General features: G+C 47.4%; 1 protein-coding gene across 1 annotated transcript in view; it reads right to left on the reverse strand.

The window, feature by feature from the left end:
• The window catches only part of bltp3b (bridge-like lipid transfer protein family member 3B), a 124,028-nt gene that overhangs the window by 16,801 nt on the left and 91,378 nt on the right, over window positions 1-15,849 (reverse strand). Inside the window, 3 exon segments of the mRNA XM_084331051.1 lie at window positions 715-865; window positions 2,130-2,287; window positions 4,481-4,629. Coding sequence (XP_084187177.1) covers window positions 715-865; window positions 2,130-2,287; window positions 4,481-4,629 — 458 coding nt within the window.

Below are 15,849 nucleotides of genomic sequence, written 5' to 3' on the forward strand. Positions count from 1 at the left end.
TAATGAATCAGAGTCATGAACACAGAGTCATACACAGAGTCACAAAGGAAGTGCGACATCGGCCGCATACCACCAGGCGCCGGTATTGGACCGTTGCGATCTCAGACACATTGCAATACAGTACCACAGCCTTTCTGGATGATTTATGAATGGAAATAGCGAATAAAAGAAATAACGATCCAATAACGAGTATACTCGTTGTTGCCATTATTCGATTGGCGGCCAATAATGTGTATACTCGTCGTTGGCGGGGAATGAGTTAAAGAAGACGTGTCTGGTCCATGGGGACATTAACGTGTGTTGTCGGGCCTTACAAATACATTTGATTTGATTTGATCTGTATTTTTAACCTATTAAGCCAGAACATTCGCCTAAAAGTACATACCCAAATGGAAGATGGCTCCGCTTCTACAGCGCCATTTGCATGTTCTTGGTATCTAGGGACATCTATGGACCTCTGGGAATGTATCCCCAGTGTCAGAGATATTGTGTCTGTTACTAGGCTAGAGTAAATTGTAATGAACCAAAGGAGAATATAAATAATTATTATTATTCTTACATTTTTTTTCTTTGACGGTGAATAACACCATGCTAACATTGACCAGACGTCATTCAGCCCCTTCTTGAGATGAAGTGTACTAAAAATCTAAGCAAATTGAATAAAAGGCAGATGATTTACAGGTTTTTTTGTAGATACAGTACATAAAGTCTTACCGAGGCTGCGGCTGCTGAGATACTGTCGGAGGCTGACGTTGCCCAGCTGGTTGGGTCTGACCTGTCCCACCTCCAGAGCCAGCGTGGTGCTCTCCCCGACCACGTCCATCCCCACACACACCGAGCGCACCTTCAGCACCAGCACCGACACCTGGGGGCAACAGGGAGGTGTAGTGGTTAATTCCTGGTCTATAGGGAGGTGTAGTGGTTACTTCCTGGTCTATAGGGAGGTGTAGTGGTTACTTCCTGGTCTATAGGGAGGTGTAGTGGTTACTTCCTGGTCTATAGGGAGGTGTAGTGGTTACTTCCTGGTCTATAGGGAGGTGTAGTGGTTACATCCTGGTCTATAGGGAGGTGTAGTGGTTACTTCCTGGTCTATAGGGAGGTGTAGTGGTTACTTCCTGGTCTATAGGGAGGTGTAGTGGTTACTTCCTGGTCTATAGGGAGGTGTAGTGGTTACTTCCTGGTCTATAGGGAGGTGTAGTGGTTACATCCTGGTCTATAGGGAGGTGTAGTGGTTACTTCCTGGTCTATAGGGAGGTGTAGTGGTTACATCCTGGTCTATGGGGAGGTGTAGTGGTTACTTCCTGGTCTATAGGGAGGTGTAGTGGTTACTTCCTGGTCTATAGGGAGGTGTAGTGGTTACTTCCTGGTCTATAGGGAGGTGTAGTGGTTACTTCCTGGTCTATAGGGAGGTGTAGTGGTTACGTAGTGGTCCACCTCGCTTGAAATTGCAATGTATTTCCAATGGACACATTTCTAAATCGTCTCGTTTAAAACAAATAAAGCATGAACATTGGCATGGTGTACCTTTCTGTGTGTATTCATCCACAATCTATAGCTCAACATGAAACAATTCACAATTAATCATAAAAAAATTTTCATGAGACAGAATTATTACAATATCCGATAATACATTTTCCCAATGATAAATCCCTATACGGGTGGACCGCGCGGGAAACTAAAGTGACGTCAGTTTACACCTGCCTATACATACACACATTAACAGCAGCAGAAATTAGGTGTGTGTGTGTGTGTGTGTGTGTGTGTGTGTGTGTGTGTGTGTGTGTGTGTGTGTGCGTGTGCGTCTGTGTGTGTGTAATAATGTCTTGTGTTTTACTTCAGGTTTGAATACTGTCATGTAAAATCAAAGGCTCCTCCTGGTTAGTCTTTTGTTGAAGCACTGATGTTGGAGTAGTCGTACCTAAAGACTGGTAATTGAAATAGTAGTAGTAGTAGTAGTAGTAGCAACAGATGTAATAGTAGTAGTAGTAGCAACAGATGTAATAGTAGTAGTAGCAACAGATGTAGTAGCAACAGATGTAATAGTAGTAGTAGCAACAGATGTAATAGTAGTAGTAGCAACAGATGTAATAGTAGTAGTAGCAACAGATGTAATAGTAGTAGTATCTTACTATATCTTTGGTGGGTTCATCGATGCTCTGAGACGTGGCACTGACGGTGTCCGGAGACACGCCCCCCTCTTGCTCCGGACCAATCGTTGCCTCGTTGGCACTCTCTGTGGCGCTCTGCTCGCTCACGGCGTCCTTGAAGCCCGAGACGGACACATCATCTGTCCAACACAAACAAGACATATTTATTTAGTAAAACAAAACGCATGTTTAATTATGCTGTAAACGTTTGCCGACTCAATACAAATGTTGTGCCCAAACAAAGGCTCACTGATCACAATTCTATCAGCGCATTGCTGCCATCTACTGGTGAGAGAGAGAGAGAGAGAGAGAGAGAGAGAGAGAGAGACACAGAGAGACAGAGAGAGAGAGAGAGAGAGAGAGAGAGAGAGAGAGAGAGAGAGAGAGAGAGAGAGAGAGAGAGACAGAGGAAATGAGACAGAGAGGAGAGAGAAGAAAGGAGACAGAGAGGAGAGAGAGAGAGAGGCAGAGATGAAAGGAGAGACAGAGATTAAAGGAGAGAGACAGAGGAGGAGAAAGACAGAGAGGAGAGAGACAGAGAGGAGAGAGACAGAGAGGAGAGAGACAGATGAGAGAGACAGAGAGGAGAGAGACAGAGATGAAAGGAGAGAGAGAGAGAGAGAGAGAGAGAGAGAGGAGAGAGACGGAGATGAAAGGAGAGAGAGAGGAGAAAGACAGAGATGAAAGGAGAGAGACAGAGAGGAGGAGAGAGACAGAGAGGAGAGAGACAGAGAGGAGAGGAGAAAGACAGAGAGGAGAGAGACAGAGAGGAGAGGAGAAAGACAGAGAGGAGAGAGACAGAGAGGAGAGGAGACAGATGAGAGGAGACAGATGAGAGGAGACAGAGGAGAGGAGAGAGACAGAGAGGAGAGGAGAGAGAGAGGAGAGGAGAGAGAGAGAGGAGATAGACAGAGGAAAGGAGAGAGACAGAGGAGAGAGGAGCGAGACAAGGAGGAGAGGAGAGGAGAGAGACAGAGGAGAGGAGAGAGGAGAGAGACAAGGAGGAGAGGAGAGAGGAGAGGAGAGAGACAGAGGGGAGGGGAGACAGAGAGGAGAGGAGAGAGACAGAGAGGAGATAGACAGAGAAGAGATAGACAGAGGAGAAGAGAGACCGAGAGGAGAGAGACAGAGGAGGAGAGAGACAGAGGAGAGGACAGAGGAGAGGAGACAGAGGAGAGGAGATAGACAGAGGAAAGGAGAGAGACAGAGAGGAGGAGAGAGACAAGGTGGAGAGACAGAGGAGAGGAGACAGAGGAGAGGAGATAGACAGAGGAAAGGAGAGAGACAGAGAGAGGAGAGACAGAGAGGAGAGGAGAGAGACAAGGAGGAAATGAGAGACAGAGAGGAGAGGAGAGAGACAAGGAGGAGAGAGACAGAGGAGGGGAGACAGAGGAGAAGAGATACAGAGGAAAGGAGAGAGACAGAGAGGAGAGACAGCGAGGAGAGGAGAGACAAGGAGGAGATGAGAGAGACAGAGAGGAGAGGAGAGACAAGGAGGAGATGAGACAGAGGAGAGGAGAGAGACAGAGAGGAGAGGAGAGAGAGAGGAGAGGAGAGAGAGAGAGGAGATAGACAGAGGAAAGGAGAGAGACAGAGGAGAGAGGAGCGAGACAAGGAGGAGAGGAGAGGAGAGAGACAGAGGAGAGGAGAGAGGAGAGAGACAAGGAGGAGAGGAGAGAGGAGAGGAGAGAGACAGAGGGGAGGGGAGACAGAGAGGAGAGGAGAGAGACAGAGAGGAGATAGACAGAGAAGAGATAGACAGAGGAGAAGAGAGACCGAGAGGAGAGAGACAGAGGAGGAGAGAGACAGAGGAGAGGACAGAGGAGAGGAGACAGAGGAGAGGAGATAGACAGAGGAAAGGAGAGAGACAGAGAGGAGGAGAGAGACAAGGTGGAGAGAGACAGAGGAGAGGAGACAGAGGAGAGGAGATAGACAGAGGAAAGGAGAGAGACAGAGAGAGGAGAGACAGAGAGGAGAGGAGAGAGACAAGGAGGAAATGAGAGACAGAGAGGAGAGAGACAAGGAGGAGAGAGACAGAGGAGGGGAGACAGAGGAGAGGAGATACAGAGGAAAGGAGAGAGACAGAGAGAGGAGAGACAGCGAGGAGAGGAGAGACAAGGAGGAGATGAGAGAGACAGAGAGGAGAGGAGAGAGACAAGGAGGAGATGAGAGAGACAGAGAGGAGAGGAGAGAGACAGAGAGGAGAGAGACAGAGAGGAGAGGGACAGAGCCTATAAGCATGTATGCTAAGTGTGTGTGTGTGTGTGTGTGTGTGTGTGTGTGTGTGTGTATGTGTGTGTGTATGTGTGTGTGTGTGTGTGTGTGTGTGTGACCTCTCTCCAGCAGACTGTATGCGTCTCCGTCCTCCATCAGGTAGCTGTCTATAGAGATGTTGTCTAGAGACTGCAGAGAAGGACTCTTCTTCAGGTTCTTATAGGACACGGCGAAACTGGACTGGGACCGGTCTCTCTTCAGACGACCACTACAACAACAGAGACGGTCAATAGTTAGATAGACACACACATAAAAATAAACAATAACTGTGTTTGTATGCGTGTGTGAAAGTGTGTGTAACCCTTTCACTACCACACTACAGAAGGTTAACCATCTGTAGTGTGATAGTAAAGGGTTAACCTTCTGTAGTGTGGTAGTGAAAGGGTTAACCTTCTGTATCGACGCAGTGAAAGGGTTAACCGTTTGGTAGTGTGGCAGTGAAAGAGAATATTAGTAGTAGATTTTTTCTTCTGCTGACTTAAGTATGATTTTTATGAACAATCTGCAGTGTAAGGTTCACATAATTAAAACAAAATGATCAACAATCCATCAGGATAAGTGGAAGGTGGAGATATGGAAAAAACCTAAACTTAGAAAATATGTTGTAATTAAAAATTAGTATTTTACTCAACCTTATGTAATGTTAAACTTAAAGAGAAGACGGAGGTCTCTGTGTGCCCAGTTGAGGGCTGGCATCCTGCCATTGGCTGTGGAAGTGGGTAGATTCCAAGGTAAACCTGAGGAGGAGCGGTTGTGTGTTCTCTGTGATCTGGGAGTGGTGGAGGATGAATGTCATTTTGTTTTTTATTGCCCCTTGTACACCTCTTTGAGGAGGGCTTTATTTGAGAAAATTCAAATTGTAAATCCGGATTTGTTTTGGCAGTCTGAGAGTTGTATGTCGAGTTGTTTTTTTGTGGAGGACATCTTCAGTTTTGCAGGATTTTTGGAGAAAGCACTTGAGACAAAACACACTATATCCGATATAATTGTATTTGAATTCCTCTTGTTTCTTTGTTTATATACATTGTGTACAGCTTGTGTTATATTACATTTTATTGTATTTTCTTGTATTTTCCTTTTCTTGTGGCCGTCTTGGTCTATGTCATTTGTCAAATAATTGGTCAAGTATATTATTATATACTTATTGTTATGTGTCTTGTAAGCCCATATGGGCTGGGCATACACCTGTATGTAAGACATGAAAATAAAAAAACATCAAATCAAATCAAATCAGTAGTCACTGATATGTTAGTGATTTATTGAGCCAGTTTCAACGCCTTCTTTCAGTGGAGGATCTCTATTGGGGGAAACATCCTTAGTCTAGATCTCGCCTCCTCGTCTATGAAACAGGTGCGCTAGGCGTGTTATGTGTTCATTTCAACACACATTGTATGTAGTAATTACATACTAAACACTGTTACACTTTATTGTATTATTATTATATTTTTAAATATAATTTGGTCAATCATTTGGATTGGCTGTTTCTGACTGATTGATTGATTGATTGATAAAGTGAAAGAGTGGAAAGAAAGACTGTGTGGCACATCTACATAATGATGGAGTGTGTCTTTGTGATGGCATCGATTCTCTCAGATCCTTCTGTTTATTCAACCACACCATACACTTCAAACGTCTGGGGAAACGGGAGCTCAACTGGCGTTAGGTAGAGATACATGTTAGAGCTCCTACACAGCCATGCCATGAGAACAATCCCAGGGGGTGGGCAGCAGGCAAGATGCAAAACCCCTGAACGCAACGACAACCAAGAGCTAGAGATGATAGGCAAATTATCTCAGATTTGCATCCAGTTTGTGTCGTTATGCTCTCAAGAGATCAGGAGTCTATCGTTGCTTCTCTTGCGTCGCCGACAGGGAGAGCCGATTCTCCACGAGTGGTGAATTTAACATCACTTTGTTCCTTTGTGTCGTGTTCCTCTCTAGGCTTCAGTCTGCTGGGATGTTGCAGGAAAAGGGATGTCCACACCTCAATACATGCACTGGCATTTGTTTCTATACAATATAAAGCCAGAATTGGATATTGCCCAATTTATCTCACTTCTTTGTTGGAAGTGGACATCTGGCCCCTAGAGTTTGCACTGAACTGCTTTTATAGCGTCTGTGCTCCTGACATGTGGAACATCATACAGACAGCCATCAGACTTTACAATCAGGGATGCACCGATCTGATATTGATATTGGATATCGGCCCCGATATGACTAAAATAGCTGGATCGGGTATAAAAAAAAAAAGAATACTTAAAATAATTATATATAATATAATAATAAATAACAATTCAGTACATTTATGTGTTAATTTGTTACATTTTGTTTCACTAAGTTAGGAAAGTAATGTTTTAAGTCGAGCCTGATGTTGCCTTGCACAAAAGAATGATCCCAGTCTCTTCCACACAGTGAGGCATACAGTTTATTAATTGAACAATGGGTATCGGATCGGTACTCGGTATCGGCCAATACCCAAAGCCCAGGTATCGGTATCGGGACTGAAAAAGTCGGATCGCTGCATCCCTATTTATAATGCATCACTGTGCCTCACTGCATCACTGAGCACAGGGTGACAGTTACCATCTTCCTGGACTTTTACTTTTGAAAACAACATTGTTCAATATTACACTTACTGTACACTTACTGTAGATTTCTGTATATTTTTACTGTATATTTTATATTAGAATGTATATACATAACAAAGGAAATGTAATTTTTTTATTATTATTATTTATTCTTAGGCTTATTTTTTTATATTCTTATTTGTGACTAATTGTTTTGTCGACCTAAATGTTTACTGTGAGCGATTTGTAGTGGAAAATTTCCCTCGGGATGATTAACTCATTCTGCGCCAATCACGGAAAAAGTCGGGTTTTAATCGTTATTTCTTTTATTAGCTATATCCATAAATTTTTCATCCATCCAGCCTGATGTTATCATTGGAAATGGGTCTGAGCTTGCAAAAGGGCAAACACAGCCGCCTACGCCTTCCAGCCGGTATTGCACTCCATTAGAAATGATGTAGTTTCTTTTCTGGGCCGATCTGAGCCGTGCGGGCGGGGTTTAAATACTCCGGCAGGACGAGCGTTTACAACGATACATCTGCGGAGGCTGACCCCCTCCCCCCTTCATATGCAATGCCGGAAAACGTGGGACGGACCTCCGCAAGCAGTATTTGGAATGGCGATCAGATAATTGTATAATTTCTTTTGCATTACATCAGAGACCAGGTAAGAACTCTATATATCAAATCTTGCGTTGATTTGATATTTCTTTCTCCCGCGATCGAAGGGCCTCCAGGGCCCATTTCATTCTTGCATGAGGAAGGATAATAATGATAATCTAGCGTTGATTTCAGGAAGATTCGATAATCAGGCGAAAAATTACAACATGATAAGTGGATTCCACTAAAACGCTATTATCGTGTCTTTTCCTGGGATTACTAAGAATCACCAAAACTATACTCCTATTCAAAACGGTTTAAAACGGAAATGTACGGATGAAAAAACAATCAGTTTTTTGCATGTTGACTAGAAGCAACTCACTGACAATCGACGGTGTTATTAGACCCATAGCTATAATATAAGATATATTTTAACACAGTAATTGCCAATAATGGCAATCGATAATGTATAATACGCGTCAGGGCCTATAACGCGCATTCTAGGAATTACTGCTATACAGTCTAAAAACATACTTATATTCTCGACGGTACTAACACGACAATGTATGAATGGAAAAATATAACGTTCCCACATCCGGAACGATAGATACCCAATGTTGAATGGGCCATAGTAATGCAGATATAGCTATAATATTTAAAAAGTTATAGCCCTGCAAAAAAGGTGAGCCATTCCATAGGGTTACAGCACTGGCAGAAAGTGGTAAAGATGGGCATACTGCATGGCACCCAATGTGTTAAGCACTCGCAAATTTTGCAGTCTCCCCATTGACTTACAGCGATGGCGTTCTAGCCAGAAGGTAGACAGCGACCCCTGGCGCTGAATGAGTTAAAGTATTTATATTTTATACAACAAAACTCAATACTTTGGTGTCCTTGGTTTCCCCAGAGGTGGTGGGATGATGATGATGATGATGATGACTGATGATGATGAGTGAAGCACCGGTGACGAGTCTTACCAAGAAAACACACAATGTACAAAACCAAAGACGGCTTTCCCCAAACAGCAAGAGCAAACAAGGCTATGGCATCAACAACATCAACAACAAGCCACAAGCTCCAGCACAGAGTGGAGTCAAGGACATACAATAACACAGACGCTGAATCCCAGCCTCCTTGGGTAGTAAGGCTGTCCCCGAAGCCTGTTTTTGGGATTCAAACTTCGTCAGGGTTTTTCCGAACGGACGTTTTTTTAATTCAAAAAGAAATTTCCAAAAAAATTATACTTTTTTCTTTTCTTTTTATAAATATCCTCAAACTAAATCCTCAATTTGAATAAAGTGATTAATCTGATTAAATTAAGTATTTTTCTTTTTATTAAATCAACTTTCTTTAATGAATATAACTCATCTGTAACTGAGGGGTACAATTCCCTGACTGTATTACTAGATATGATACTTACTACCACTACCTTTGTACTTAATATTCGGCCACCCAGTACACGGCATAAATATATTATCATAAACACTCTCACGTAGATGAAACGGATCCAACACAAATGTACGAAGTCGAAGTATGCGTTTATTACTACACAGCAATGGTGTGTAGAGCAAGCACTTAATCACTTAATTACATTTATGAATTGAAATAGTATGCACTTTTATGGCAAAGAGTATTCGTCGGTATATCAATAGAGAATGTCCAATCTCTGATGGCGCAGGTGGTAAATATACGACCTGGAATAGTTAAGGAATAACAGCAATGATACTTAATGATTATATACTAGATACACTAAGGGGGGGTTAATCCGGTCGCTTGTAAGCCGACAGGAGTAGGAGGGGGGGGGGGGTAGAATCCGGCTGCCTTGTCCGGCCAAGGGTATCCCAGGTGAACCCACTGTAGTGCCGTTCAATGCGCCGGCGATCCTTGGACCACAGATGAAAGCAGGTGGACTCTTTGTGGGCCGGCTCTCTCCGGTCCACGGGGGAGAGACGTGAAGCGACCTCGTCTTGCAGAGCGTCTCCTCACCTTGCGTCCTCTCCAGGGGGGGGGGGTTCCAACACACGGCAGTGTCGGGGGTCTTTATCCATGGAATAATCAAAGTATACAAAGCATAATCCGTGCCTGGGAAGGCGGGCTGTCGTCGGTAGAATAATCCGGTATACAGGTCCACTCGCTCGTCGGCTCTGGGGCTCCTCGGGTGCAGCTTCACATAGGGTCAACCACCCTGGGTAAGCAGCCAGTTCTCTGCCCGAAACGATGGGGTACTGACTATGGTAGTATTCTCACCGCACGAAGCACTATATATTAACAGACTATTATTAGCTTAATAGACTACGTCCAACTCGACGATATAGTGCCAAATATGACTATTCAAATATTAATATACACGATGTCTCAATACCGATGGTAGGCGAACTTGGCCTTACTCCCACACGTGGCGTCGCGGGGAGGCTTTACGTCTGTGACTCTATTGGAAGGTAAGAAACTGGACTGAAAAGAAAGTCCTACTTTAGTAGCGCAGTATATATACGCACTATGAACAAATAGTCCCATTAGTGGTGCGGTAGCCAGATTCCTACGCGGAACTAGGACTTGTTCGTACATGTGGAGCGGTACGTTTGAACTGGGTCTGAGGGGTATGGCAGCCTGGCACCAAGGTCTCGACCAATAGTAGAATGGAGACTATTATGGGATGTTCAGTAGGCTAGAATGGATATTCAATGCATATTGTACAAGGAATATACAAGGGATATCAGGGAATATTAGAGAATATACAAATACAATTAAATATATATATATAAATAAATATATATATTCGGTTTAATCTGGCCCTTCACAACAGCCACCCCCTGAATAGGTCCCAGACCTAATCAGTTAAACAGAGACAGATTAATCGCGTTGTCTATTTACACATAAGGGTTTGCTGTAGGGGTCAGTCAACTTCACAAAGTCATAGGGTTGTAGGGTCATGGTCATCATCGATTGTGTCTGGGAGTCGAGGCAGTTCTATGAGCCTCGCCACGGGACGGGTGTAAGTGCGACCCTGGACGAGCACTTCAGCTGCTCGGACCCTGCCGTCGGCACCGGTGATCACTTTGCTTACGCGGCCGGCCGGCCACATAGCTCTGGGCAGTGATTGATCAATAATCATGACGACTGTTCCTTCTGTCAAATTGTCTCTCTCCTTTACCCACTTCTGGCGGGTCTGTAGAGACGGTAGGTAGTGCAGTAGGAAACTGTTCCAAAACTTGTCGGCTAATACTTGGCTGTACCTCCACATTCGTCGGCCGTTCGCTTCTTCAGGCCGGTACATTGTCTGGGGTAATGCAGGATCTAGCCGCCCCATCAGGAGTGTGTTGGGGTCTGCGGAGATAACAGTGCTCAATCCACAGAACACAGGCTTCTTATTCTCAGCCTCCTCCTGACTGGCTTCCCTCGGGATAGGCGTGGGCCACTGTCCTTCCGGGAGTCTTAGGAATGCGGGGCCGTCACTGTAGACATTGCGACGGGTGAGGTCATCCAGGGGCATCCCCCGGGTGATGACGTCAGCTGGGTTCTGTTTTGTATCAACGTAGCGCCACTCTGTTTCTCCGGTTAACTCTTCGGTTAAGTCTTGAATCTCGGTGACTGACTCCCACGAAGACTTTGTACTTGCATGAGTCCGATTTGATCCAGGCGAGTACCGTCGTGGAATCTGACCACAGGATTGTTCTAGACACCGGTATGGTGAGCTCACGTTGGATGAGCGTGGCTAGGTGCGCTCCGGCTAGGGCTGCGCAGAGCTCTAGACGTGAGATAGATTGTTGCTTGCGTGGGGCTATTCTCGAGCGGGCGAGGACAAATGCTGTGTAGATCTCTCCCCCCTGGTCTTGGGCCCGCAAGTAGGCTACTGATCCGTATGCGACCTCTGAGGCGTCACTGAAGACGTGTAAGTCCATTTTACATGTCTCTGGCCTCACCGTGGGTGGGAAGTAGCTTCGGCGCATATTAACGCCTGGGAGTGAGTGGAGCTCCATCTCCCACTCTCTCCAGGTGGATGCAAGGTGTGCGGGAATGGGGTCGTCCCAGCCCTGGTCCTTGTCCCACAATGCTCGTACAATCATTTTTGCCCTGGTGGTGTACGGTAGAATACATCCTAGCGGGTCATATTGTCGGGCGAGTGTTGTGTACACACTCCGTCTGGTGGTCGGCGCCGCCGCCGGCCTTCCCTGCTCCGTAGTCAGGGGCTTGTGTCTGTAGTGAAGCGAATCTGTTTTGAATCGCCACACCAATCCCAGGGTCATCTCCTGGGCTTCTCCGGGGATTGTAGCCATCCAGGTCTCGCTGCTGGCTGCCTTGTCCTCGGAGGAGAGGCTGCGCAGTACTTGCGGATCGCTGCTGGCCCACTGCCTGAGATCAAAGCCGCCTTTGATCAATGAGGCGCGGAGTTTAATCAGGAGAGCCTTGGCTTCTTCTTGGGTTGAAAGGCTTTGTAGACAGTTGTCTACGTAGAAGCTGTTCTTTACGCTGTGTCGGACCTCTTCGTCCGCTGCTGGGTCCTCTGCTACATGTTTCTGTAGTGCAAATGTAGCACAGCAGGGGCTGCACGTCGTTCCGAAGGGGAGGACTTCCCATTGGTAGATGGCTGGGTGCTCATCTCCTGGCTTCTCTCTCCATAGGAACCGTAACAGGGGCTTGTCCGCCTCTACTAATCTCACCTGCAGGAACATTCCTTTAATGTCCCCGCTGATGGCCACCTTTTCCTGGCGGAAGCGGAGTAGAACGCCGAGTAGGGAGGGGCCGAGTGTGGGACCGGGCAGTAACTCTTTATTTAGATTTTGGGATCCGATCTGGTAGCTGCAGTTAAATACTATGCGGTCTTTACCGTTGTGATGGACCTTGTGGTGGGGCACGTACCACGATTCAGTGGTCTGGTCAGCCTCTTTAATGTCCATCTTTGTGACGTGTCCCGCTGTGATGAGCTTCTCAATCTCAGCGCGGTATACACTCTCTTGGGCGGGGTTCTTGGCTAAGCGCCGCTCCGTGTTCAGCAGGTACCGTTCTGTGGCGTCTGTCTTGGCGTGGAAAGTAGGCATTCCTTCTCGCCGCAGGAGTGGCGTGGCGTATCTCAACACGCCGTTGACCGGGACTCTCTTGGTCCCTGTCTCGAGGAGGTGAATGGCGTAAATGTCATCTTTAGAGCGAATGTCTTTCTTTCCGTTCTTAAAGGGCATTTGTTCCAAGGTCCATAGCCGCTCTACGTGTTGCAGGAGTGCGGTTTCTCCCTCTGTGACTCGGGAGTGGAGACATCTAGTGGCTGTACTTCGGTTGAGAGATTTGGCGAGCGGGCCTTGGAGAGTCCATCCCAAACGGGTCTCGACTGCTGCAGGACAGCCTCGGGGTCCGGTATGAACCCGGTCTATCGGGACAATGAGGTCTGCATGGTCGGAGCCTATCAACAGGGTCGGCATAGCATTGTCTATGAGCGGGATCGGTAACTTGCGCAGATGTGCATATTTCTCCATCAGCTTGGCGACGGGGTATGTGTACCGCGACAGTCCTATTTCTTGGCTGGTGAAAGCGTCTGTAATCTGGTACCGTCGCTCAGGCTGGCCGCTTGCTGCGATAGAGAATGAGACATTCTCGCCCTTTACCGTCTTCAAATCTCGTCTTATTGTCCGAATTGTCATTTGGGTTTCGCTTCCCCGCAGCCCTAGCTGGGCCGCAGCGGAGGCGAGCAGCAGGGTCTTCTCTGACCCGTCATCGAGGACGGCGTAAGTGTCCAGGACTTTATTCTGGTAGCTTAGTGTCACACGCACTACTTTTAGGAGTACTCGGGCTCCACTGCTGCTGGCGGGATCGATGTACATGACGCTCGCTTTGCGGCTGGATGGTGCAGGTGAAGGGCGCCGTCTGTTACTGTCGTGAAGTATGTCCAGATGGGCTCCATCGCACTTGGTGCACCTTTTCTTTAAGCGGCATTCGGCTGCCATGTGTGAGCGCGCACAACGAAAACAGCGCTTGTTGGACTTTATCCATTGACCTGCTTCCTCCGCGTTCAGCTTGGGGAAGGAGTCACATTGCGCTAGCCAGTGTTCTTTCTCACAGTAGGGGCACACTATCTTCCACTTCTCCGTTCTGGAGGGGGTACTGTGGCTCCTGCTGCTCGGTACTGACTCCGATTGGTGCATCACAGTCACCGATCTTCTTCCATCATTTAGTCGTCTGGTTCCTTCTCTGGAGCCAGGGGTGCTCCGTCCGAATGTATCTAGCCGTAGGCTGCTGACTTCTCTCGCCAGGAAGTCTGCTAGATCGAGGAGGTTCGGTTCGGGGCCATTCGGGTCTCTGTGGTCCCTCTGCCGCCTAAAGCGCTCCTGACGAGCGGGCGGCAGCTTCTCCAGAATCCTTTCCACATTTGAGTTGGCGTAAAGTTCATGCCTCCCCTTCTCTCTTTGCGCTCCCAACATCCCTACCAGGGACTGCACTCTGATGGACAGGTCGTCCAGTGCTCGATTGTCTATTGCTGGGGGTAAGCGGTCGATGTGTCGGATCTCCTGGATCACGTAATCCCATATGCGCCCATACCTCTGGTCCAATGCTACCAGCGCTGCTGTGTATGGGGTGGTGGAAGTCGCGTAGGCGAGCGCTATATTATGTGCGCGGGGCACCTTTAAGTGCTTCAGTAGGATGGCGTATTTGTGGCGTTCATCCAATACATCCACCAACATGGTCTCCAGACACATGCGGAGTTCTGTATACTGGGCCCGGTTCTCTTGGGTGAAGTCGGGTACCATAGGCGTGCCAATGTATGACGCTGACTGTGGATACATCGGCGAGCGTTGGGGGAGAGGCCTCCTAGGCGAGTCTCCTCCCGCTCCTTGGTATGGGCTGGTACCGGCAGTGTACCATGGCCCGCTTGTCCAGGTGCTGTTCCTCGGTGCGGGTCGTGCGTCGTGCTCACCCGTGTATAGAGTCGGGGGTCTGTAGCGCAGCTCCGCGGGAGTATAGCCTGGGCTGTACCGGACCTCCTGGTCCGGTAGAGTACTGTGCTGTCTTCGGGCGTGGTTCTCCTCCTCTTCCTCTTCGTCTTCAGTTAGGTCATCCAGTGCTTGTAGTCTCTGGTTTAGCCTCTCCACAGGATATGCTGCTCCTTCCCGGTTGCTAGGTCTCGCTTGGACCAGTGGGGGGAGGTGGTCTGTGGGGGGTATAGACCTCGTCTGTTGGTCAAGTTCAGGGTTGTTTACTCGGCTAGGGGATGCCGCCCTGGAGGTGTGTCTAGACGAGTTCCTGGAGCCTCTGGCGGAGGGAGAGGGTGTTGTCCGTCTGATCAGCTGTTCTATTAGTTGCGACTGCTGTCTGTCGCGCGCTGCGTCCCGTTGAGCACCGGCTCGTTCTCGGGCCACATTCTCTTCCATCTGAATGCGTCTTATTTCTAGACGTATCTGCTCGTGTTCGCTTCGCTGCTGGATCTGCAGTCGGTCGCGTTCAGCAGCGGCGTTCAGGCTGATGAGGAAGGCCTGCTGTAGGGTCCTCTCTGCCTCGCTGGGAGAAGGCGGTTGTATAGGGGAGCCTTCCCTCGGGGTACTCCTTGCGGAGCCTTGGAGCTCTATCTCCACGGTGCTCTCCCCGTCTTCTTCCGTGCCGAGTTCTCTCTCGGTAGCGTTGTATTCCTCCCGGGACTCATCGGGGACTACTTCTTCAGTACTGGCGGGGTGTGAAGTCATGTCTGGTTCCCACTGGTCCCCACCGTGAACTTGGTCAGTTACATTAGAGCCCGTAGGGGCCTCTATGGTCGGGGTAGTCTGGGCGTTGGGGTTAGACATACTTTTACTTTCTAGTTTTACCGCGTTTACTGTTAGTAGAAGACTAGGTTGTTGACTGACAGCGTAAGCCTCTAAGTACTGAGGGAGCCGTCGTTCGCGCTGCGGGCGTTGGTTAGGAGGATCGTTTCGTGGAGTGTTCATCATAGGCCATTTCAATATTAATAACACTATATTAATATTACACTGATTACCATCCGGCTCGAAGGACCAATTGTAACTGAGGGGTACAATTCCCTGACTGTATTACTAGATATGATACTTACTACCACTACCTTTGTACTTAATATTCGGCCACCCAGTACACGGCATAAATATATTATCATAAACACTCTCACGTAGATGAAACGGATCCAACACAAATGTACGAAGTCGAAGTATGCGTTTATTACTACACAGCAATGGTGTGTAGAGCAAGCACTTAATCACTTAATTACATTTATGAATTGAAATAGTATGCACTTTTATGGCAAAGAGTATTCGTCGGTATATCAATAGAGAAT

Source organism: Notolepis coatsorum (genome assembly GCF_963971535.1).
Source record: "Notolepis coatsorum genome assembly, chromosome: 15".
Classification (NCBI taxonomy): domain Eukaryota; kingdom Metazoa; phylum Chordata; class Actinopteri; order Aulopiformes; family Paralepididae; genus Notolepis; species Notolepis coatsorum.